Source organism: Zonotrichia albicollis, chromosome 3, assembly GCF_047830755.1.
Source record: "Zonotrichia albicollis isolate bZonAlb1 chromosome 3, bZonAlb1.hap1, whole genome shotgun sequence".
In the NCBI taxonomy this organism is placed as follows: domain Eukaryota; kingdom Metazoa; phylum Chordata; class Aves; order Passeriformes; family Passerellidae; genus Zonotrichia; species Zonotrichia albicollis.
In genome coordinates this window covers 44,244,458-44,269,724 of record NC_133821.1, presented here as the reverse complement: position 1 = coordinate 44,269,724, position 25,267 = coordinate 44,244,458, and the positions used below count along the sequence as shown (strand labels likewise).

At 42.8% G+C, this 25,267-nt stretch overlaps 1 protein-coding gene across 7 annotated transcripts in view; it reads left to right on the top strand.

The window, feature by feature from the left end:
- Positions 1-16,753, top strand: part of SMYD3 (SET and MYND domain containing 3) — a 383,126-nt gene extending 366,373 nt beyond the window's left edge. For 4 of the 7 annotated variants that reach the window (XM_005489721.4, XM_074537271.1, XM_074537273.1 and 1 more), the window contains 2 exons: positions 10,254-10,362; positions 16,031-16,751. In XM_005489721.4, coding sequence (XP_005489778.1) covers positions 10,254-10,362; positions 16,031-16,132 — 211 coding nt within the window. In that variant the 3' untranslated portion in view covers positions 16,133-16,751. Of the gene's footprint in view, positions 1-10,253; positions 10,363-16,030 lie in introns of all 7 variants that reach the window. The other 3 variants (XM_005489722.4, XM_074537274.1, XM_074537272.1) reach the window with 3 other exon arrangements.
- The last annotated feature ends 8,514 nt before the right edge of the window (positions 16,754-25,267 follow it).

Genomic DNA, 25,267 nt, shown 5'->3' with positions numbered 1-25,267 from the left:
TGAGGAAATTTGATGGGAAGTGCCTATTGGAGAGTATCTTTCACGCTCTCATATGTGTCTAAACAAGCCCTGAGTGGCTGGGCCACATAACTATAGCTAGGTACAATTTTTTAAATCCTTACAATCTTTTGGAGCAACAACATATAATTACGAAATGGTGGCTTGAGATCTTCCCTTTAAAAATTTTTACCTCGTGCCTGTACTGCCAAGGTACAAATATACCCATTAATCAAGGTGTACCACAGCCCTGTCTTTCCTTGAAAAATGCTTGCTCAGTGAACATGCTACTTTCAATTACAAACAGAGTTCAAGCATGCCTTGGCCATTTGAAGTATTGCACACTGTTTTCCATGCTGTGAAAAGGCACTGTGGTGTGTTACCTGAAAAAAAATCTCTCCTTTATATTCAGCTAGCATTTCAGGCAGCACTTTGGAGCCTGGGAGAGATTATTGCTCATGATTGCTATTCATAATGTTCATAGCTGGTCTCCTATTTTTTCTGTAAAGAATGCTATTTCCTCCCCTCCCATTTCTTCCAGATTATTTTATTTCCTAGGAAGCTCTGGAGCAATTTACATGCCTTTTGGGTCATGCAAGAAATTTTGTAGCCAGCTGAGCAACTGGATGGAAGTTACCTGTTCTCCAGCACTGACAGATGGTCTTGTTTGGCTGTCACATTTTAACTCTGTAGCCTACCAAGGATTTGTCATTATTTTCAGAGCTATTGCTAATATTTTGAACTCCTACAGAATTTTCCTGTAGGACTGTCAAAGCTCTTCACAAATATGATAGTATTTAGCCCTCATATTACTCTACTGAATAAAGACATTAGTATTGTCATTTTACAGATGGAAAAGCTGAGACATGAGGAGGAGTAAGGCTAGTTGTCTAAATGAGATATCTGACATCAGGTAATAGAGTTCTTGTTCAGACATGCTGGTAACAAGTTAGGCATGAGAATGTCACTAAATTTTGCAAATGCTAATTCAGTTGCTGTTGTTGCTATTATTTTTTACAACAAGAGTTGTATCCAGCACTGTAGACAAACTGAAATGGCAGCTGGTGAAGCACAGGCCTGACAAATATTGAAAGGTGACAACATGGTGGGAGAAAGGGGAAAAAAAAAGGAAAGGGAGGTGAGCCTCATGTGGCCAGGCACATGTGGTCAAAAATGAACCTGTTATCACTTCTGTATTACAGCAGACTTCTGAGGTGATCTGAGATACTGGTGAGTACAGAGAAGACATTTTGCACTAAAGATGTCAGTGCTACCAGTTCCGTCCTTCCTTCTGCAGCCTGTGAACATCCATACACACTCACTGACTTCTCCAAGCTGTGCTGATACCAGGAGTATTTAGATGTGGGTGGCTCAGATCCTGGGGGACTTGTGTCATAGCAGAGGGAATCATTTAGAGGAAGGTAATTTGTGACTTACATAGAGACCCATCAGTGCTTTACATTTTCCTGTCACTCTGTGGATGAAGAAGAGAGACCATGCAAATCTGTAGGTCTCTGATTAAGACCAAAGTCTAAACTTGCATTTTTTCTACCTACAATCTTGTATTCTCAGCTGCATGTAGAGATAGGGAAAGTGAGTTATTTTTCATACCATCAGCTGGTCAGACGTTCATTGCTGGAGGAGAAGGTGATGCCAAGATCTTTTTCACAAATTACAGTGTCTCTAGTGTACATTTCCCTTCAGTTTCTTGCTTCTCTTCCCATGCATGTTCTCTTTAATTAGCTTTCCTTTTGTTCCTTTGCTGCATTTCTTACCCTTCTTGTGTTTTCTGGCATTCTCCCAATGCAATCTGTATGGCTTTTAAAATAATTTTATAAATCCTTTGAACTAAACTGTTGATCTTAATCTCTTACTTTCCTGGTTATGCAAGACAGAGACAGTGTGTTCCTATCTGCAGTGACAGCCCACACTGCCATGTTTATCTGTAGAGGTGGTGAATTTAGGACAAAAACCCCCCTAACAGCTACAAGATGTTTTGAAGCTCAGCCAGGACAAAGAGACAGTATATATAAAATCTTTTCCTACTTCCATTTCAGATTGGGCACCCTTTCTTTCCTTAACATCTCATAATATCAGAGGAGGAAAGAACATTGAAGTGGACAGTTCAAACTGAGAGAGTTAGCTTATTAAGTGGATGAGTTAGATCAAGAGCCAAGATGAAAATTGCAGTTTATCCCATTTTTTCATTTTATTGCAGTTATCATTCAAACCTTGGCAGAGACAACATCTGGAACAATATTCATTTTAATGTGACATAAATTATCATCATAAGGATTATGGCAGAATGATCAGCAGCTAGAGAGAAATAATTTCTGAGATGGATAGCTAATATTTCTTGAGAATTCAGTCAATTAAGAAGTATGATTGCTTATTTGATCACATCAGTTAAATTACTGAAACAAATAGTAATGAAACAATATGAGATGCAGATGTGATGGAAAATATTTTTAAGCATTATTTCACAGATCTAAATCCTGAAGAGTTTCCAGAGGCAGTTGTTCCACAGAAATAATAGGACAAAAGTGTTTCTTGAGTGACAAAAGAATAGATAAAAGAAACAGAAGAATAAGTTGTCAGTATGGCACAAAAGTTTCTTAACTATGGCTACTGTCTCTACATTTTGTTTACAAAATACAGCAAGCCTGTTAAGCCTCTAAAATTATGTTTACTCCCATTTGAATTGTTAGAGCCAGACAGGTAGGCAAGACAGCCCAAACACAAGACCCAGACTCTGCATGAACCGAAAGCCATCCTAGAGCTACAGTGAAACATGGGTTTAACTTTCCCAGAGATTTTATCTTGTAGCATTGGACAAACTATTTCATTTGCCTGGGCCTCCATATCTTATCTGTGCACTTTGCTGCTTAGTAGGATGAGGCTCATACATGAGTTGTGGGCATTGGTGAAAATCTCAATACTTGGGGGATAACCAAGAGTTTTGCCAATACAAAACATTCCAAAGAGAGAGAAAGCACATTTAAATTAGGCTGCAAAAATATACAGCCAGGATATATTTTTAAGAGTATGAAGTATTCAAAATGAGCTCTGATCAGAGGTGTTAGGTCTGCACATCTGTACTGATATCACCCCAGCTGGCTCAGAAAATGATGACCATTTTCTGGTGTTATTTGGTTAGACCAGAAGAAGTCTCTTAGGGATAATTAGTAGTTTTGCATAGTAATCACAGAAAGCAATTTCTCCTGCTTTAGTTTGTAAGAGACCTCCCAGCATAAAATTTCTACTAATAAATGTTTCCCTATTGCTGGCAAAGCATTTTTATAATGCTTTAAGGATGTGCACTAGTGGTTTCCTCCAGGAAAACCTCCCTGCTAGTGTCAAGGAGCTGATCCCAAAATCCAAGTGAGAGAGGTCAAATCTAAGAAAATATAGTAAAGTCTGATGCCAGAATTAAACTGTTCACTGATGCTTTGATCGTCCCCATGAGACATTGTGATGGGGGGATTAAATGGACAATAAACATTCTAGGGCAGCTGGAGTATATCAGGTCTGCCACAGGTAAAGGATTTAGCCTTCTACTCAAAAAACAGCATGGCTGCAGAAGGTATAATGGGAGTTGTGCAGTACTGAACTGATTTAAACTTACCTGGTCATCCGTGATAGACAGGAAGTTGTTAAGAAAAAAAACAAAACAAAAAAAGAGAGGGGGAAAGAGAAAGAAAAAACAGAAAGAATAACAGGTTAACATTATTATTATTATAATTTAAAAATTTAATATGAACATGAAAGCCAGGCCAATATTTTTTGAAGGCTTTCACAGGGACCCCTAAATATTTTACACAGGTTAATACAGATATATTGGTCTTAAAATTTTCAAAGTTCCAACCAGATTGTTTCAATTCTCAGCATTCAAAACAGTCACCTAGTCCAGCATCAATGACACATTCCGACTTTCTCCAAAAATACCCCTGCAGCCTTGTTTGTTCCAGGGAAAACTCTTGCACAGGACTTGTGCTCATTAAAAAATAAAAAATTGACCACATTATGTATAAAGCTGCTTAAGATTGCTTTCTATAAATAGAGCATTTCTTCTTAAGCACTACTTTAGCCTCAAATTGCTGAGTCTGGAGCAGGAATTGCTAAGTGAAATTCCATGCAGATCAGACTTTGACTTGAAGATATGTAAACTCCTAAATGAGTGTAGTTAGTTTACCTGTCTTCTGTTCCTGATGCATGTGATTCCTTTGACTGTTTCATACTTTTTAGCAGAAATAAACATTTGTCCCTAAATTTTTCCTAAAAATATTTACTATAGTTCTTGTGTGTAGAACCCATTCAGCATCCCAGCCAAAGGATAGAAATAATATGTGAATTAGTTGACCAGTTTCACATCACTGATTAAAGAAAAAAACAAGTAACTGGACAACATAAGACCAATTCCTAAGCTTCAGTTCAGTGAGCAGCTTTAATGAATGTAGTCAAATAATGAGGAGTTCAGAAATCAAGAACAAGTCAGAGACAGAAGAGAAGGTTGAACTTACTGGCTGCTGTATTTGTGGTATACATTTCTGTTGTGAGGCTGATACTCTCCTCTTTTATATTTTTCTTACCACCATTGCTAAAGCCCTGGAGCTCTTTATCCCTTCTGTGTGGCTGGGGCTCCTGGAACTGCTTTATGTCTTTTGTGGTGTCATACTTTCTTGCACTGAAAGCTTCTGAGAACAAATTTACAGTTATGTATAGCCTCACCTTTTACATGTCATCTTAGTAAAGAGATATTATAAAATTTACATTTCTAGCCTCTATTTCAGGTTTTATAAATCTTCCTGCTTCTAATTACATCAGGCTGAAGACAGCAGTATAAATGTTAGCCTCACAGACTGATCTGCAAGGAATGGTAGACATCTATTTTAAAATATGAGTCATCAGAAAAGGCAGTGATTTTGTATAGTCTCTTTTTTTTTTTTAATACTAGGCTTTAATTCACAAGGGAGCACAAAAGCTCTGACTGCTTACCTTGTAATTTGAGATCAGTTGAGTGGAATTAATGGAACTACATTATTAAGAAATAGAAGGAATCGGCTAAATTTTGTCAAGGGTTGTGGCTTTTACACTGTTCCTTACATGAAACACAAGAGATTTAGAGCTAATACATAGAATGAAGAAAAAAAAATACTTTTCTTTATGAAGTATATGAATAGTGACTGCTCTGGGGGTTAATCAAGGCAAACCTTGAGGCTGAATTACCAAGAGGAGCAGTGGATTTCCTTAGAAACAGCTACTGTTTTACATAGTACAGGCCATTTCTTTGCTGAGTGAAAATTGATATCCTTGTATTTTGGGAATGAAATGCAGGAACTGCTGCTGCTTGAAACAGTGAAGCACTGATGCAAGCGACCTGAATACTGGGAAATAGCTTTCATTTGTGGTTCTGAATAGTTAGCTAGGTGGTGCCTTCTTTATGAAGTGTGCCAGGCACACCCCAGGGTAAGGATTGAGCCAGGGATTACCTGAGAGCATGTTCCCCCTGCAATTCCATCAGACAGGACGGGTACCTGCAGAACAGGCAGCGAGAGCTGGCCAGGGTGCTCCCTGCTGGCTTTGCTAGGCTGACACGGTCAGGGAGCCAGCATGCAGGTCGGGGTGTTGTGGCCCAGGTGAGCAGGGAGCTAGAAGGTACAGTCCTGCCTGGGGGGTGCCATGGTTGTTGGGCTGTCTGTCCCCTGTTTGATGCCACTAACAGCAGGGGTACCACGGGGTCTGTCCTGGGACTTGTCCTGTTTAACACCAATGACCTGGAGGAGGCAACAGAAAATACTTCTGTGAGGTTTGCAGGTGACACCACAGTGGGAGGACCACTGACGGGCAGGAGGGCAGGCTGCAGGAACAGGCCAGCATGGATGCTGTTGGACATAGATGGGAACAAAGCTGTGCTGCCTCATAAAAGCAGAGGATGTGACACAAAATGTACAGCTCCTTCTCAGCCTCCTCCAGCTGTCTTGTTTACAGTGCAGCTTTACTTGTTAGTGGTATTTTGTTTAATCTCTCTTTGCAAGTGATCTACTGGGCATTGACCAGTGCCAAGGGCAAGGAAGCATCATTCCACAGAACTATGCTTACTTCAGCTTTCAGTATGTTACTGTTTCCCTTCTTGTCCCTCAGGCCCTCATAAATCTCATAAAATCCTTTTCAGATTGAAATCCTGCTCTTTCCAAGCTGTAGCATGTTTTACAGCATGTATTTCTCTATAGTTATCTTGGTCTCTTGTTGACAGTCTTTAGGTATCAGTTCCTTGGCTGGTAAATATCTTCCTTATTCTTAAATCTATCCACTTGCTTTTGTTCAGAGCAATGCACGGAGATAATAAATTGGCCCACAAGTGCCTGAAATGGCTTAGTTCTTTCTGTCACACCAGTGTTTCATAATACTGAATCCTGGGAATGTCTTGAAGAAGCCAACAGCATCTTCCCTGCTTGCACATCTCCCAGAAGAGCTGCAAGCTGCCCAGATTTCTCTAGTAAACTCACTCAATGGATGTCCTTCCATAAACAGTGTTCCAGTAGTTTAATAGATTTATTCCAGAATATGAAAATAAACAGTTGTTCCAAATGCCAGTTTTAAGACTTGCAAAATGGAACTATGTACATGCATAAGATGAGAGCATAAATCAGCTCAGTAAAACAGCTTTGTAAATATTTATGAGCACAGGGCTCCTCATTTCACACATTTTACTCCTTCTCTGTCCTCATCTTAACTTTTCACTTGCTTTAATTTATGGCTGTTAGTTTGGGCTGGGTACCTGACATTGCTGAATTGCTGCCTGTTTTCCCTGGCATTGCACATACCACAAACCTAGACCTTTAGTGACTGGAGGTGAATGCATGATCTGTAGAAAGAAACACATTTGCATGGAGGGGCATATTCTGAATTCTGATGGACCCACATTGTGTTGTGTGAAGTTCAGCAGGCACTGATGAGCTAAAGCACAGCCTGGAGTTTCCTGCTTGAGCTGCCACCCCTCATCTGGCTGCAGGTGAGGCAGGACCCACATCTCCTCTTTGTGGTGATATCAGAATGGGGCTGGTTATTCAGAAGGGTGAGGAAAGGAAGATTAAAAAGATGGTCAGTAGGATGAAGGATAAAGGTGTGGAATGACAAAGATGTGAAGCAGCTGTGAAAGAACAGTGGCAAAGGAATCAGAGCTGCCAGGACACAGCAGAAACAGTCTAGTGGCCCTACAGAGATGGATTATCATCTCATGCAAAAATCTTTGTCTCCCTGTCCACCTTCTCCTGTGGTCATGATCCTTCCCCACACATCCTGGCCTTCTGGTGGCACCTGGGAGAGGAAATGACATTTTCACTCCTTCCTTTGCAGCAGTCACAGAGGAGAGCAGAAGGGTGCAATCATACAGACATTTTCTTTTCAGTTTTTACAAAGGTGTGCATGTGCTCATTATTTCCATTTGTGTCCATGTTAGTGCTGGAATTTCTATTACTCTTCATTAATTCATACCAAAATCTCTGCATTTTCTCCCTATTTCACTAATATCAGATAGCACCATGTTGATATAATAACCAGAAACAAATTCTAAAAATAAACCTACTAATAATTTCCAAGTGTTTTTTTAACCAGATCCTTGAAGTTCCTGAGTGGTCAGTTGACTGAGATAAGTACTATCATTTTTCTTCTCTCGTCTGCTGGCTTTTCAACCTTTTTGAACTGCAACCCACAAGGGGGCTGAGCAGGAGGTGCTTGTGGCAATTCAGGATGGATTATTCTCATTGAGGAATTGGCCTCTGCTGTTTCATGAGAGGCTTTGGCAGATCAAAAGCTGTTGCTGCTGAGATCCTGCCAGGCATGCTTTCCATGTATTTCTGTATGTCTTCACTGAAACTGCGTGGGATCAGTGGAATAGGGGAATTTGGGTATGAAAACATTTTTCATTATGTTTACACATCCTAATTAGAGATTTATAAGGACAGCCAGATATGCTGCCATTTAAAAAATTACTTGTATTTAATTGTGTTTGCATTTTTATTAGGGAAATATAACAGAGAAAGATAACTTATTAATTTAAATTCAGACTTATCAGAAGATTTCTGTACATTGTACCAATTTACATCATTTAATGTCTTAGCATGCATTTAATCATATTTATGCAAATTTAAGTGTCTTCCTGACTGCAGTGGTATCATTCATTAATAGTTATCCTGAACTCTGATGATCATAGATTTGGCATAATCCCAAAAAAATATTTTCTTCAAAAAATAGATTTTGGAAAGCTTATTGGCAATTCTTCCTGAAGTTGTGACTCATTTTGTATTTTTAGACACTGCTCAAGCACAACTGCTGGTGTACTTGAGGAAAAGAAATGCTCTTTGATCAAAGTAGGATGTTTGTCTCTGGTGAGCTGTGCTTAAGGCTTTTATTCTTTCATTTGCATAGTCTGCAGTCACTGGCATTCCCCAGGGATCAATACTGGGCCCATTCTTTTCCTGCTTGTTTATCAGTGGCATAGAGGCCCTCTCAGCCAGTTTGCTGAGGGCACTGAACTGGGAGAGTGTCATGGATCACCTGAAGGCTCTGCTGCCATTCCGTGGGACCTGGATGGGCTGGAGAATTGGGCAGAGAGCAGCACAATGGGGCACAGCAAGGGCAAATCCTCCTGAGGTGGGGAGGAAAACCCCAAGTGCCAGCACAGACTGGGGACTGACCTACTGGAGAGAGCTCTGTGGAGAAGGACCTGGGGTTCCTGTGGATGACAAGCTGTCCATGAGCCAGCAGTGCCCTTGTGGTCAGGAGGGCCAATGGTGTCCTGGGGAGCATTGGGAAGAGTGGCCAGCAGGTTAAGGGAGATGATTCAGCCCTGGTGAGGCCACCTCTGGAATGCTGTGTCCAGTTCTGGGCGCCTCAGCACAAGAAAAACCAGGAGCTACAGGAAAGGGTCCAATATAGGCCACAAAGACAATGTGGGGTCTGGAGCATCTCCTGTGAGGAGAGACTGCAGGAGCTGGGCCTGTTCTGTCTGGAGAGGACTCAGAGGAGATCTCATTAATGCATTTAAACCTCTTAAAGGAGGGTGCCAAGAGGATGATGCCAGGCTCTTTAGTGACAGGATGAGGAGCAACGGCCATAAGCTAAAACATGAGGAAGAACTTCTTTCCATTTAAGTTGGCAGAGCACTGGAACAGGCCACCCATGGAATGGATTCTCTATCTGGAGACTTTCAAAACCTACCTGGATGAGTTCCTTTGTTACCTGCTCTAGGTGACCCTGCCTTGATGAGGGGGTTGGACCAGATGATCTCCAACCCTAACTCTTGGTCTCTTCCAACCCTAACTATTCTATGATTCTGGTATAGTTAGTCAAAAAATAGATAAGGTAAGTAACTTAACTTCCAAGTGTGTCCCTTCACTTCATGTTTCCTGATGGCCAGTTCCAGGCAAGTTGCATCCATGGCTTTCTTCAGCCCCCAAGTTGCTTCTTCAAGATATAATGATCTGCTCATCCAGAACAGGGCTGGGGTGCAATCCACGTATGATGAGCCGAGGATCAGTGGAATTTAAAAATGTGGAGCAGCTGCCATGAACATTTCAAGAGCACCCTGAGATCAATTAATGATGACACCACTCTCCATCTACTTCCTAGAAAAAAGAGAGCATCATTCTGGTGTCTTTAACAGACCCCCTGTTTCTTTGAAATTAATTAAGAACAGGAATGTATCCTCATGCTAGCAGATACCTTGTGTAGATAAACAAGCCATGTCTGAGATGTCTCCTTGAATGTGCAGAAACAGTTCTTTTTATGCAAAAGAGAGCAGCATACAAACCTTCAGAAGCAGTGGTCATGATGTTACATACCTGCTTTCATTGCAGTCCCACTCCTTCATCTTGGACAGTCTAGGACTGGATTCCCTGATGAAGCTTCCTCTTAAAATTATGCCTCTCCAGAGACCTGAGATTGTCAAGGACCTCTGTTTGCAACACTAACTACAGTAAATGCTATTGTATTATCCAACAGTAGCAAATTAAATAATCCCACTCCCGTCACTTTCTAACAGGATCATGTTAAAGGGATTCCTCTGGGATGGAGAGTAATAATTTGCTAATTCCCCTCAGTATTTCATGCTTCTCAGTATTGCAGCTAATTTTCTCTGAGTACCTTATTAACATTCACAATGACTTTGCAGTCCCACCCTAATAGCTCTCTGCAGAGGCAGTGACTGTGAAGGTGAGAGCTGACAGTGACACATTTTCCTCCTTTTTCCTCTACAGACTGTATTATCCTGGCTTCCATCCACTGAGGGCTGTCCAGCTGATGCGAGTGGGAAAACTGCAGTACAGTCAAGGCATGGTTCCTCAGGCACTGGAAACCTTGAAACAGGTCAGGATGGTGAAATATTTTTTCTCTATCCCACTCCCTTGCTTCCCCCAAAACTGCTGTGTGATTCCCCCTCATGCCTTTGGATGCTCCTCACCACTTCTTCCAGCAGTGGTGTTTCCCCAGGCTGCAGCTGGTGTGGTGATGGGTCACTGTTGCTCAGCACAGCATTTCAGGCACTGACATTCCCCAGCATCAGTCACAGCTAATTACAGTTTGATAGCTCAGAGGTGTCTGGCTAAAAAATCACTTTTAGTTCTGAAGAGATAAATTGTTTCAGTGGTTCATATGTTCCTTATTCCCGTAGCAAAGTGATTCTGAGAGCACTGAAAGGACAGGAGCAGGAGGAGAGCTGCAGTTTCTACCCTCCTTATTCCCTATCAGGTTCTGTGATTTCAGGCTGGAAAACTTTGTCTTTAAATTGTGAGCCACACTGAAATCAACAGGCACATCCCTTGATCCTTCGTATTTCTTGTTGTTCATCATCTTTGATCTGGTTTTGCAGCTATACTTTGTTACATTTCAGCTTTAAGCCATCCCTCTTGTACCTGAGATGACTTTTGTATTCATTTCCTTGTACCTCAGGCTCTTATTTGTCCTGCTGTTATATTGCTGTTAGTATCATCTTAAGTATATTAAATAATCCCTTTCCATGTGCAACATGTCCTCAGGATGTAGAATCTTGCCTCCCATCTCAAGCCCTCAATCACTGCTGAGGTGCTTTGCTCCCCCTGGAAGATGCGCTGTCTCCAATTTCCCTCAGAAAGGTCTCATTCGCTTATGTTATTGATTGTCCTGTGATCAGCTTGCCCTGAAGACACTACATGCTCCCTGTGGCTCCCTGTGCTGGCTCTTGGCTCCCCTCCAGTTCCTGACACAGCTCCTGGTTGCCTTTGCTGGGTGCTGCCAAACCCCACCTGGCCCAGCTGCTTGCCTGTGTCTGCTGGGCAGGAGCAGGCCCAGCCCTGGCACCAGTGTTGGAAAGAAGTGAAGAATTTGGCTCTACATTCCCTTCAATCAATGTCCATGCTGTATGAAGTGCTGGGTGGCAGCTGCTTGGGACAGAAGGGGATGGGTGTCTCCACTGGAGGTGAGGGAGGGGTGCTGTTCCCCTCCTGCCCAGGTCCCCTGTAAAGATAACATCAGTCATGACTCTCTAGGTGTTAGTATTCAGTACTTACCTTTTCTTCAACCCCCATATCTCTTTGGTGATTAATGATGCAAGCTGAATAATTTTCATATGTTGAAGTAATAAATTAGTATTTAATATGATGCCAGTCTTGCTAAGTCTTGGTATAACTTAAATCTTCACTTGATATATTTTACTTGAATTATAGCCAATTCTGGTCATTATAAAGCAGGCAGAAGAGTAATCAATTCTATTTTATGTATTATTCAGAAGTATGTCATATATCTGTCATGTGCCAGGTAATCCCTCTGCTCTTTCCCCCAAAATATTTATAATTTCCAAACATTCAGACTTTCCCTTTTAGCAGTGGAATGAGGCTCCAGTCAGAGGAGCTTCTGTTTGCATTGACACTGCCACAATTATATCAACAGGCATTGTTCTAATTGCATTTCTAATGTGATACTGCATTAGATTAAACTGGAGCAAATTCCCCTAGAGACAAAGGAATGCTGCTGGTCAGTGAAGGTGGACATTGCAGTGGGGATTTATGTGTTTTTGGTGAAGAAGCTGCCCATTGCAAGCCAGATTGCTACACTGTGATCCCTTGGAAACTGAGCAATGCCGAACACAGAAACCTTTTCTAGGCTGTGACCTCCTCTTTTATCAGCAAAGAGACATTAAGGTGCTGCTTGTCCTTCTGTGTCATACTTCAGTGAGCCTGTAATGGAGGCTCCATTGGTGCTCTCCAAGGACACAGTGAGTGCTTTACAACTGAGGTGTAGAATGTCGTGGCTTTGCCCATTCCCTATTCAGCCTCCCCATTTTCACCCAAGTGTGGGAGAAGGAGAGATGGAACTCCCACTCCCTGGGAGCACAGCTGAGAGGAGGAAGAACTTTTTGCCATCCTGTTTCTCCGTGTAACTGCTTCAGATGAGCTCTGAAACTGATTCACTTCCTTGCTTTCTACACCGGAACAAATTAGAGGAAGATATAAGTCCCAGTTTGTTGTGACTAAAGGATGTGATTCCTAATATTACTCAGATAATGTCCTAGAGTTATATGAGAACACAATTTGCCCCTTTGTGATTAGATGTGTCAGCAGAGCATGCCACATGCTCAGAGCAGAAACTCGATTACCTTCTCTGCTTCATTACTCTTCTTAATACACTCTGACACTGAATAGCAGCACCCTGTTGGAACCCTCGTCAGACTAATTTCACTGTGGCATTAGGAAGAAGGATATGGAAGGTGCAGAGGAATTGGGATCTGAGTGGAATTCACCTCAGATATAAATCCTGTTTAATCAGGCACAGCCTCAGAGCTGCTGGGGATTGACAGCCTCTGCAGCAGATACATGCTCTGTTAAAATCAGGGCTTGGCTGTGCAGCCCAGCCCTCACTGCTGCTCTCTGTGCCACAAAAAAATGAATCACTATCCTAAACATCTTGCTCTTAGGGCCCTATGGGTTTAGCTCTCTGCCCTGCAACCCTGAAGAAGGCTTAAATAATGTTGAGGGCTTTAAGTTGGCCATTAGAAAGAAATCACCCCCTAAACTTATATTAGGCCCTGCAGAACCTTATTTGCTAGATTTTGAAATAGAAGTTTTACAGAGAGGCAATACTCCTCTGGAATGAAAACTGAAGGTAGTATTTTACCAGCAACATATTATTTTTAAATTTATATACATATATATGAAAGATCTAGTAGAGGACAGATTGAGATATAGATCTGGAAAGCTTTTGTCAGCAAAACACAGGAACTGGAGCCCAGTTTGAAAAACAATTTGAAGCGCCTGTCATGGCATGGACATGGGAGTACCTTTGTCCCCCATGAGCTGATGGGTATGACCATCTTGTCTCATGAACATCTACAACAGGTACTGTACAATTTCCCTTCTTATAGAATCCCCTGTTGTGGAGGCAAAAAGCACAGGAACTGGGGTAAAATCCTTCCCAGGTCTCACAGGAACACTGAAGAAATCCCTTCTCTAGGCGTTTGCTTCAAACACTGAGTGGTTTACCAGCTGTCATTGATGGTATTCCTGTGCCTGCTTTAACAACCTGTACTCTTCAATCAAGAGAGATGGAAAAGCACAGATATTCCCTCTGAAATACTAGCCTAATACACTTCCTGCCACTCTGGCACATGGCCACTGATTTCCTGCTTTCCCTGTGACAGAGCTGTGCCATCCTGCACCTGCCCACGCTTCCCCACAGCCATGGCCATGGGGATCCTGTCCCATCCCCCTGCAAATCAGGCACAAACACCTGCACTGCTCCTCCTTTACACTCAGGGAGCAGCAGCCCTTCCTCTGCTCTAATGGGATTTATATTCTTCAGGGCGTAGCTGATGACACCGTGGCCTGTGTTGCCATTGCAGATTTTCATAATTACGTTTTCTCTTTTAGCTGGGAGACACAGACCACACAGAGCACACAAATCTGCTCAGCCTCAGCTCTGCTGGTGAGCTGTGGGATTGGGAGCAGGGGAGTGGGCAGAGAACCCACCCACATGTTCCTGCTTCTGTCCAGTAAAACAATTCGTTGCACTGGAGCTGAAATTATCCCCAGTTTTGCACTGACCTTTGCCAAAACAGCTACATAGCCTAATACCAGTTGAATTTAGGGATTACTCAAGTCATTGCTGTTCTAACTTTGATGCAGCTGGTTCTGACTCATATAGCAGTGTGTGAGATGGTACATTGCATAAAAATTATTTCCTCCAAGGAAACAAATGTATAAAGACTGAGTGCTTTTGTCTGCCATACTTATGAAAGAAAAGAAGTGGAAATAAAATGTTGGAGGTGGGAGAAAGGCAGCAATGGTAGCATTAACTCAAGATTAGGTTTGATGTTAAGGATTATTGGTCTTTAATGGAGGTATATCTATACAGACATCTCTGGCTGTGCATCTCAGGGTGTCAGGGTCCAAGTCCATCACTATGAGCCTGACCTTTATCCTGTAGTGGGGCTGAAGATCCAGGTCAGCTGCCCCAGGACTGCCACTCAGACGTATCCAGATGCACAGCTCTTATCATGCATCATTCACAATAAATCCATCAGCTTTCTGGGACAGGGCATGCCAGCACTGTGCACCAATATGTCAGGATCCAGGGCCAATTCACCCAGCCACTTTGCTCTAGGGTGATCCTCTCCCCTTCTAGTTAGTCTGGGTTCAGCTGCATGTTACAAAATTTCATATTCCTGATTTTTTTTTCACATTTCTTTGCCATTTCTAAAAGCAATGAAAATGTTTTTCCATCTTTCTTTTTAGCTGTGTAAATTTTATCATTTAGTGGTAGGGCGCTGTGGTAACTTAAAACATATTTGACTCTTTTTAGAATTCCTTGCTCACTATGTTTTGTTTTGACTGATATTTCAGCTTGTTTTTTCAATCTTGTGCTGCCTCCCTCTTTGAACAATTAACAAACTTTACGCAAAAATAAACGGTGCTGGAATTTTCATATGCCTGCCAGTCTTCATAATTTGGAAGTAGGGTTTCATTCATTCATTCCTTCCACAAAAATATATATTTACTTTTGTCTATCCAATTTAAATTAGGCCTCCTCCTCAACATTTCTTCCCCAAGAAGAAATGCTGCAATTCAAAGCCAATTTAGCTGAATTTTGTCAGCTACTGGACAAGGAACCCTTTGAAACATAGGCTGCATTTAGTTTTTTGCAATTATTTGATTTAGGATGATGAAAAATCTCTGATCTTTTCTCCTGCCAGTACACTACTGGCTCCCTTGTTCTATCTTCAGAAGTGCTGAATCAGCATCCATCTAGGACTTCCCTCCTTGCAGGAGGAATTTAATAGAAGGAAGAAGCAGAAATGCCATATGAAAAATGATGATCTAAACAGGAGCTGAGCAAAGGGCATTTCAGACATGTGTGTGGCAAGAAATCAGCAACACTACAGGCAACATCAGCAAGCAAGCAAGCATAAATTAGCCCAGCAGTAGAAGATGACAAACATATAGAGAAAACAGTCCCTGGCAAAAGCAGCACAGACCCATTCCCCTGCATGCCTTTTGACAGCGAAACTATAAATGTCCTCATTTGTTTTGAAACTATAAATGTACTCTTTTGATGCTATGTATAGTTACTCCTGATAGAGTTAGGGTACTTTATTCCATGGGTTAAGCATTAATAATTTCTAGTTTTACAGTACTTTCAGGCTTCTAACATCATGAACATCGCTGTCATCCTTTAAATAATGTATCAAAACCTTGAGTGTTGTAGTTGACCAATCTTGAAACGGCCTTCATGTCTCAGTGGAAAATGAGCTCTCTCTGCTATTCTATACACTCAGTTGTGCAACATATTTGTGGGTTTGAACACCTGGAAATAACGTGTCAATGCCTCCTTCTTTGTCAGGGACAAACCACCATGCACTTTAGGATGCTTCACTCCTATTTCAGCCATGCCATGCAGGTGCCAGCCCATGTGAGGACCAGTTCTTGCATCCCACCCTGCTCCAGGGTGCAGCCCTTTGCATGGTCTGCACAATGACTAACATGTCCCTTTCTGTTCTTTCCTAAAGGCCTATAATATTATGAAGGTGACCCATGGGACAGATCACAGCCTGATGAAAGCCTTGATGGAGATAAAGGAAGAGTGTGAGGCCATGATGAGAATACAGTGAAGATAATCTCTAGTCTGGAAAACAAAGTATTCAAGGACAAAGATCATGTTTTTTTATTTAATTGTGAAGCTTCTCAATGGTTTTAGTGTCTTTTCTTTAGGTCCTATTTGCTTTACAAAAAGGTTTAGTCTTAGTTTTGCTGTATGGTCTGGATTGAGTTGGTGTTTGGCAGAATTCCTGTAATTTTCAGAGGATTTTTTTGTCATCAATCATCAGTCTTATTGACAATAACTAACAATACATAATAATTTGATTGCAAGTATTGGGAAATGCATACAGAATGTTCATCAGTTACAAAATGATCTAATTTCATTGATATCAGCAGTCAATTTTTTATATCAGTTTATGCCGGTGATTAGGAATCTCTTGTCAGACACATTATAAATTAACCAAATATACTTTTTCGCTTTGCCTTGCCCTTTGGTATGGTTTCCAAAAGCCTGATCTAGTGCTCTTTGACATCAAATAAGTTTCCCAATGTTTTATATGGGATTTTCTTCCCTCCCAATAGATCTGCAGGGCTTCGTCTGTCTTCTTCTTCCATTTCATACCTTATAATATTGAAAACTAAAATGGATTAAATAAAAAATTTTATCATAGGTGGAAATTGCTTACTTTGCTTTTTCTCCATTTTGCCATCTTCAAGAGTTTCTCACTTCATAACAGTTTTAAGAACAGATATTTGGACCTTTGAGCTCAGTTCTATGGCTTCTAGACCTTTCTAAGTCTGTGGGGTTTGAATGTCACATCCCCAGTTAGAGAAGCCCAGAGAGCTAGAGATGAACATTGTCATCCCTGGGGAAGACAAGGATGTCCTGGAGAGCACAGGCACACTATTTCCCCATGCTCATCAGCAAGAGACTTGTTCTTGCCAGAGCTGTTTACTTCCATTTTTAACACAGAAACAAATATTAACAAAAGCCAATATTTATGAGGGACATTGAAACTTAAATAATTTAAGGCCTTTGAAATTATTGCTTCAGGTGTGTCACTCCTCTAACAATTTATTGCTGCTACTCCAGCCATGACTGTTACTTCATTAATCCATCGTTGTTGTAAAGTCAGGCTTTTTTCACACCAGTAACCTGACACCATTAATTATTACAAGATGAGAACACATTTAAAAAGAAAATGAACACTCTGGGCGTAATTTACAGCCATGGCACACGAATGCCAGGGCTGAGGAAGATATCTCCTTTCAAGACGTTTGAATTTGTTCCAGCGTTTGGAGCGTTCACTTGCCCGGCAGTAATGTGCAGGCAATAACCTCTGAAATGCGCTGCATCTCTGGAGTACATAGCATGGCTTGCTGCCAGAGGCCAGCTCCTATCAGCCACCCAAGAAGTGCAGTAATCCCCACAGAAATTCACTGCTTGGTTGGGTCTTCCTGCTATTATAAAAAGGAAATTGTCTGGGGGAAAAGGTCAGACCTTGGCCCTTATTGGGAGTTCTGACAAAGTACTGATGGAACACCAGTCTTCAAAGCCTATTTTCTAGTTTTAAATGGGCACATGCACATTGGAATTTACATGATTTTTGTGTAAAGATCATGCTTATGTTATCTCGCGTTTACATATCTGCTACTAAGATTTGCAAATGGAGGGGATCTAAGGTCAGGGGATGCATTAGTTTGTGCAGCAAATCGTGGGAGACAGCCCAGAAGCCCTCAGGCATGCAGACACATGTGCAGGTACGAACTGCTGCACTGTTTGCTGGGACTTCTGCTGCAAGGACACCTCAACATCCAAGGTAGGAGCTGGGGGAAAGGCAGAGATGCCTGCTGCCGTATGAGAACAGCTACTTTACAGCAAGCTGAAACCTCTACCTGTGCTGGGGCCTTCTCTCCAGCAGTGTCTTCTCTGAGGAGACACTTAGAGAAAAGGTGCAAAGGGAAGAGTTCAGTGACAGCCTGATGGGGAACAGAGAAGGAGCGTGCTGCTGGCTGTGCAGTGTCCCAGCAGCAGCTGTGCTGGCAGGAGGGCAGAGCTGATGGAAATCCATCCACATCCCAATGCTCAATGCAAGAAACTGAATGGGCACCAGGATTCTCATTCTCATTCGTGGGGGGCATAACCCGTGCTTTACATTAATTACTGTTGATGCAAAACTTCTTTCAGCTTGGTCAAGGCAAGAGTCACATTTTGTGGTTGTTTTCAGTCATTTACTGAGCAATTCCCCTTGGAGGTTCCCATGCACTAACACCACCAGCACTGCTGCAGGGGAGGTTGTTGTGGGCAGATTTTTTCTCCTGGTGGTCCTGCTCCAGTCCATTTTCTGCAGAGAATGCTGGTCTGTGATTGTGGAGGGATTTACCTGAATGCATCCTTTGAAAGTGCAGCAGCAGGCAAGGGTGCCAGGGAGGAGGCAACATTAGATAAGCACTCATTTCAAATCAAGTAATGTTATCTTTGCACAGACATCATGTTTCAGTTTTCATGAATAATATCTGTCAAATTTTTCAGGTGCTGGTATTAGTGGTAAGATAAAGATGCTAAAGTCAGAAAGAGGCAGACTGCAACATTATCTGTAATGCTGGCAGGTTTGCTGCTTGCTTCCCACAGGTTGGAGGCTTTTCTTTTGGAATGCAGTGGTTACTTGAGTTCACCTCAAGTTTTAGGAATGCATTTTGAGTTACTTGTGTTTTGTTACTCTCCCTTAAATTAGTTCAGGAAAAAAACAATGTTGGATTGCACTCAGAGGGAGCAGAATCACACTATGTGTTTGGAAGAAAAGCAGTAGCAGAACACAGGGAAAAAACCATGGGGAATGATCCAGCTTTGCTAAGAATAACTGATTACAGTTGAACAGAACATTTGTCTTAAACAAAAATAAATGCTCCCTAAACTCTGTTATTTCTTTAAGCATGGCATAATTCTCTGTATCCATGCCCCTCAAGGGTGTTGACCTGAAGTTGGAAGTAAAAACTCTACAAGACCTTGGCAAACAGACTATTATCCAGTGCATAGTAGAGGTAGTAGAAAGTAAAAAAATGCAATGAGGGAAAATGCAGTAAACCAGTTTTTTAGAGCTTTGACCTCTTTGAGTCTATCAACCTGTGTGTGAAGTCTATCGTGCACAGGTTTATGCCAAGAAAACTGCCCCTGAAAAAAAACTGAGCCTTTTTTTTCTGTTTCTCATTGTAACCCTCTTCCCTGATAGCTAGGTTTTTTAATGAGCCTTTCTTAGACTTGTTATTTTTTTACAGAGCGTGTTTATGAAATACAGAGACTATTTCCCTACACAGTATATTTCAAGTAGTCCCTGGGCCCTGTAAAGCTCTTAATGAACAGAGTTCCATTTTTCACAGAGGTTGTGCCAATTGTGAGGATTTTTTTATCCGAAACAGAATTAAACCTCCCATAAGACAAGAAGAAGGAGGAAGGTCTTAAAATTATGGACATGGAGTTCTGGCGTGGCTTCTCTGCTGCACCAGAAATTGTGTCTGACCTTGGGCAAATCAGACAGGGTTAGACATCAATACTTGAGTTTCCTTATTGTTGATCCTTGGGAAATAATGAAAAGAAGGGAAGGGAAGGGAAGGGAAGGGAAGGGAAGGGAAGGGAAGGGAAGGGAAGGGAAGGGAAGGGAAGGGAAGGGAAGGGAAGGGAAGGGAAGGGAAGGGAAGGGAAGGGAAGGGAAGGGAAGGGAAGGGAAGGGAAGGGAAGGGAAGGGAAGGGAAGGGAAGGGAAGGGAAGGGAAGGGAAGGGAAGGGAAGGGAAGGGAAAAAGGAGAAAAGGAGAAAAGGAGAAAAGGAGAAAAGGAGAAAAGAAAAGAAGAAACTGGCTATGCCTCTTTCAATAACTCTGCCTCACATGAATATGTTCAGTTTGGTGTAGGCGTATTGTCCAGTTTGTCAGAGCTGTAGCAACACGGCAGTGTCTGTGTTACAGCCCTGTCATGGCTGGCTGTGGGTGGCACAGGTGGGAGTGGCATCACTGTCGTTGTCATTGTAGCTACAGGTATTACTCTGTGAGAGTTCCTCCACTACTGAGTGCCAAGCATGGGCACAGAGCAGTGAGCTGCTCCTGTCTATGCTGTACCTCCTCCAAAGCTTTGTTTCCACCCATAGAGCTTCAACAACATCTAAAGAATAGTCAAAAAGTCCAAAGCAAGTGCTTTTCTTTATTTCAGACCTAAGCCATGTTAGAGTTCTTCTTTTCCTTTTCTCTTTTATTCTTATTCAGATTACTATTTTCTCTTTCCTTTCAATGTACATTTTTCCAAACAAAACTCCTTTCCTTTTTTACAAATTTAATTAGCCTGAAAATAGATTTGTTATGGCTCTTTTATAAAGGGCACCCTACAAGAACATCAAAGTGTGACTTTTCCCTGCCCTGAGCAAAAGGAGTGCACCTTACCTGAAAGTCTGTGGTCTGCAATTCTTGCCATTTAGCACAATGGTTTATGTTTATCCCCACAGCAATGATGTGTAAGCCAGGTCTATGTCATCTCTGTTAATATTTCCTGGGGAAAGCTCAATGTTTTTATTTGCTCTGCACTTCTGATCAACATGGACAAATCAATTTTAACTCCATCATTTTTTAGAGTTTTTGTAGGTTTTAATAAGAACCTTAGAGATTCCCTCCCCCCATATGAAAGAACAACTCAGGCTTAGTAATTAGGCTTCATACAGTCACTGCTCACACCGAGGAACCTAACAGGTTCTTTATAGTTCCCAGGAGACCAATTAACCTTCTTTTAAACATATCTCTATGTAGCCACTGAGACAGGCACACACAGAAATGCATACACACAACAAGCTTTTCAACAGTCTCAGATGCTCCAGCTCCTTGTTAACCAAATTCTGATGGGGCTTATGGCAGGAGGGCAGAGCTGAAGCATCCTGCCCAAGTTCATTTTAACTCTAAAGATGACTAAATCAAGACAGATCACAATTTCTTCTAATTTCCTTTCCCCCAAGACAGGAGGTAGAGAATAATCACACAGCCTCTTCTATGCCTTAAATTCCCTTCCATCTCTTGGGGTGGAGCAGGCACCATTTGCTGGTCCCGTTACCTGCTCCCTAAGGTACCAGATAAGGAGCCTGCTCTCCCATCTCTGTTTCAGTCAAGGGCTGGTCTAGTGGGGCTGACAAGCTGAGGAAAGAGCAGTGATTTCTTCCTCCGCCCCTCCAATTCAGCAGCTCCGATTCCCAGTCCCAGAGGCTCTGAGTAGGAAGGTGGCAAATTTACATATGTCTTGCAGGAAAACTGCACTTTAAATCACAGGTGATCCCTGTTGACAATTCCACTTGACTTTCAGAGCAAGAACCAGGAGACAGTAATAGAGAAGGGTGTCTGATGAGAAAATTAGCGGAGCACCACTCTTACCCTCCCCCAGGCCCTGTGAACTGCTATGAGCAGTTCTTACCTATTTACCCTTAATGAAGCTCCTTTTAATGAAGTATTTCTTGTGCTGTCTTCCTGTTCCTGCCTCTCCTTGTGGAGCTGAGAATCCCATGATAAAACAGGTAGAGAAAAGGTTCTGGCCTGATCCTCCCTCTTCTGTCCCTTGGGGACACCCAGGTGATGTGTTACGAAGCCCTGGAGCTGCCATCCCTCCCACCAGCAGCAGCACACTGCAGGAGCCCACAGGGAGGAATGGAAAGGCTGTTGTAGTCTTAGGATGGAATTTCAGGCATCACACTGCTGTGGGGAGGAATTGCTCTCCATACCTATAGTGGCAGCCATTCAGCTGAGGGACAGCTGGTGGTCTGGGAACTGGAGCAGCAAAGATCCCAGAAGCCCAGAATAAGCTGAGCTGGAAGGGACCCTCAAGGATCATTGAATACAGCTCCTGGCCCTCACAGCACCTTCCCCAGGAGTCACGCCATGTGCCTGGGAGTATCACTGCTAGGAGGTGGCTTCTGCTTTTCCCATTCCCTCTTCGGTCTCCTTGTGAAAGTCATGCTGTGTTCTACAGAGAGTCTTCAGTGAGGTACTGGTAATGTCTGCATTTCTGTTCTCACTAATGTCATTAACATTGTGTACCCAGCTTGTGCCATGGATAAGACTGTGATCAGAATACAATTACTGCAGAGTGATGTTCCCCATCATGCTAACAGAAATGACGATTGAGGAAAATTCTTATCGTGACTTGGGAATGTTAATTTCTGAACATCTATGGCTGAATGCACCAGTAAATAACAGTATTTTTAAAGGTCAGAGTAATGAGGATATACAGAGTCTACTTATCATTACCAAATGTTTTCTGTGGGGACTGTTACATAATTTGTGAACAATAAACAAAAATCTGATTTGGTGTTTTCTGCAAAGACCAGAGGAATTCTGATCCTAAGTCTGGGAAGGGGCAGCCTGCCAGCAACCAGGCAAGGATGCTGCCTTATTTACAGCTGACAAATGGGAAAATCAATAAAAATCCTTCAGATGGGCATTGTCCAAATTCATTTCACTGCGGCCCCAAAGCAGCTTATGCAATCCATATAAAGTGACTGATACACCCAGGCCACAAAACTGTTTTACCATTAAAATCCAAAGCCTTGGCAAAACATGTCCTTCCAAGATAGTGAAGAAGCTCCTCCACAGACCAACATTTCTTCTGCTGTGAAAGAGCCCTCTGAAATCTGCTACTACATGACATGAAATGATGGTTATTGGATGGTAGGAGCAAAGGGTTTTTCCTGTCTGTGAACTGGGGAAAGGCTGGTGTGCTTGGTTGCTCTGCAGAGCAGCAGAGTGGGCACAGGTTTGGCACTCTGCACCCCTGCAGACTTGCCCAAGTCGAGCTCAGGGTCCCGACAAGGCTTTAACCCCGGGATTGTTCCTCCTGACCGAGGCCTGTCAGGCCGGCACTGAGCTGGGCAGGTATCCCAGCTCAGGCCAAATGAGGAGCTGAGGGAGGCAAAGGCAGGGATTTTATTCCTGCCTGATGTGATGCCTTAAGCAACACCATTCCTCTGGAGGTGGGGGAATGCAACAATGTGCCAAAGCCAACTTCAGAGTTTATTGCATTTTCCTCTGTACAGGACAAGGGGGCTTGGGGTGCTGTTTGGAGCCGTCCACCTCACACCTCATGAGCCTTAAGGAGCTTTCCTGTTCGCTGCTCCTCACTGCAGAGAAACCAGCACGTTCCTGCCCACTTTGTGTCCTGGTCTGTCACAGATACAGCCTCTCATCAGGGGCCTTTGCTCTTGAAGCTGTGGAGGTTTTCCCTTTGTAAAAGCCGTCAAGTGTCCAAATCCTGTTGCAGGGGAAGGAGGGAGGGAACAGAGAGCAAAAAGCTCTCTAGATAATACCAACCACAACATAATCATTTCTGAAGGGGCATGGAAATGTTAGCTTTCTGTTTCACTTTTGACAAATATCAGAGAACAGTAAAGCGGGACAAGTCTTCAACACCTACGTTGGCTTTGGGTCATGGCAGCTGTTTGTGCCTGCTGCTCTCTGGTTCCAGCCGAGCTGGGCCTGCTCTGGCCCTGCCCTGCCAAGGCTTTGGGCTCAGCTGCCTCCATCTCTTTGTGGAGCAGGGCTTTGCCACCTGGGGATACCCATGCAGGGAGTTTGCAAAAGGCAGCCAGGGAAAGACAATCTCATTATGATTAGGCTTGAATGCCCTCTGCAGCTGCCATCTGCAACTCCCAGGAAAAAGCACGAGCAGTTTACTAGATCAAAACGGTGAAACCCTGAGATGCCTCAGGCCAGCAGATGGTCCCCGGCAGAGGAAGCCAGGTGTGGTGGCACCAGCGTCTCTGTGCCAGTCTTCACTCAGCCCTGCCATACACCTCAGGCACTGTATGAATTTTCTCACAGTGATGGTCCAGCTCCTGGCCAGCCAACATGGTCCTGCAGCCAAGAAGAACTTCCAGGATGTGGCCAGGTGTAGGATTCCTTAGTTTACAGCTTTCCCACCTGAAACACAGGTTTAACTACAATTTACCTCACAGTGCATTAAAAAAAAAAATAGAAAGTTCTATTCCATCCTGCCTAGAGAAGAATTTCTAGGGTTATAGAATTTAGAGCTCAAAGTTTTACAATCCCAACAAGATAAGGCAGTATAACAGCCTCCACACTTTATGGTGTAAGCTTATGAAGAGGTCAAAATGGCTTAGTATGAGGGTCAGTTTTACTCAAAATCCCTGTTTGAGGAGGGGAAATAACATCCTAAATCTTCATAGCTGGCTTCAACATAACTATTACATTATAGGGCATATATATTACATGGCATTGGATTGTTTGGTTTTCTCTCCCAGCCACAGTGGTTTTTGTGTCCAGTGAGACAACAAAATGAATCCCAAAAAGAAATGGTGCCTCTGAGCAGGCCTCTGGCCAGCTGGTGCCATTGCACATCCTGTGCCTTTGCAGGGACAACTGAGGAGCTATCATTGCTCTGGGACGTGACAAGGGGCTGTGCACAGGCAGCATCACTGTCCTGGTGTCTGTGTGATGTAGAGTGGTGAAAATAGCCAGTTCAGAACAGCCTTAAAAGCACCTTAATAAGAAACTACATACAGCTTTGCAGCAACCTCCTGGAAGGCTCCCATGCCTTGACTGATGACTACAGGAATCTACTGGGAAATTTTCATCTTGAGCCATTGTGTGTTGCAAATTTGTGGAAAACTTGGGAAAGCAAGCTATTAGCAATGACATAAAAGCAAGCAAGGAATTGTTCAGAGGAGCAATAAATAAATGTTTCATAAAATGAGTCACAGGAGTAGGAGTCTAGGTGATTTTACTGGGTGGAGATATCAGTCCCAGAATAATTTTTTCACCATGGAAGTATTTCAGTGCCCCGGTGCTCTCACACGAACTGCAACCCCATCACAGATTGCAGGTACAAAGCCCTCTTGCTAGGCTACAGGTTTATTTGGTGTGCACATAGTGTTTGTGACTGACCTGCTCTGTGGACGCTTCATGCCACCACAACATTGATTGTCAAGCAAGCTGGAAAGGGTACTCCCATTGTTTCAGCCTTGACAGCAGAAAGAAGGGCTCAATGGGTGCAAAGTCCGAAATTCCTCAGGTTAGGGGCTGTCCAGAAGCTTCTCTGTGGATTTCACAGCATCTTAATGGCTTTACATATAACCTTCAGAAATGTTTTTTTTTGAGCATCTGGAAACTCAGGGCAGGCTGAGCTACACCAGCCCCCGGGGCTGCAGGAGTCACAAGCAGCAGGGCC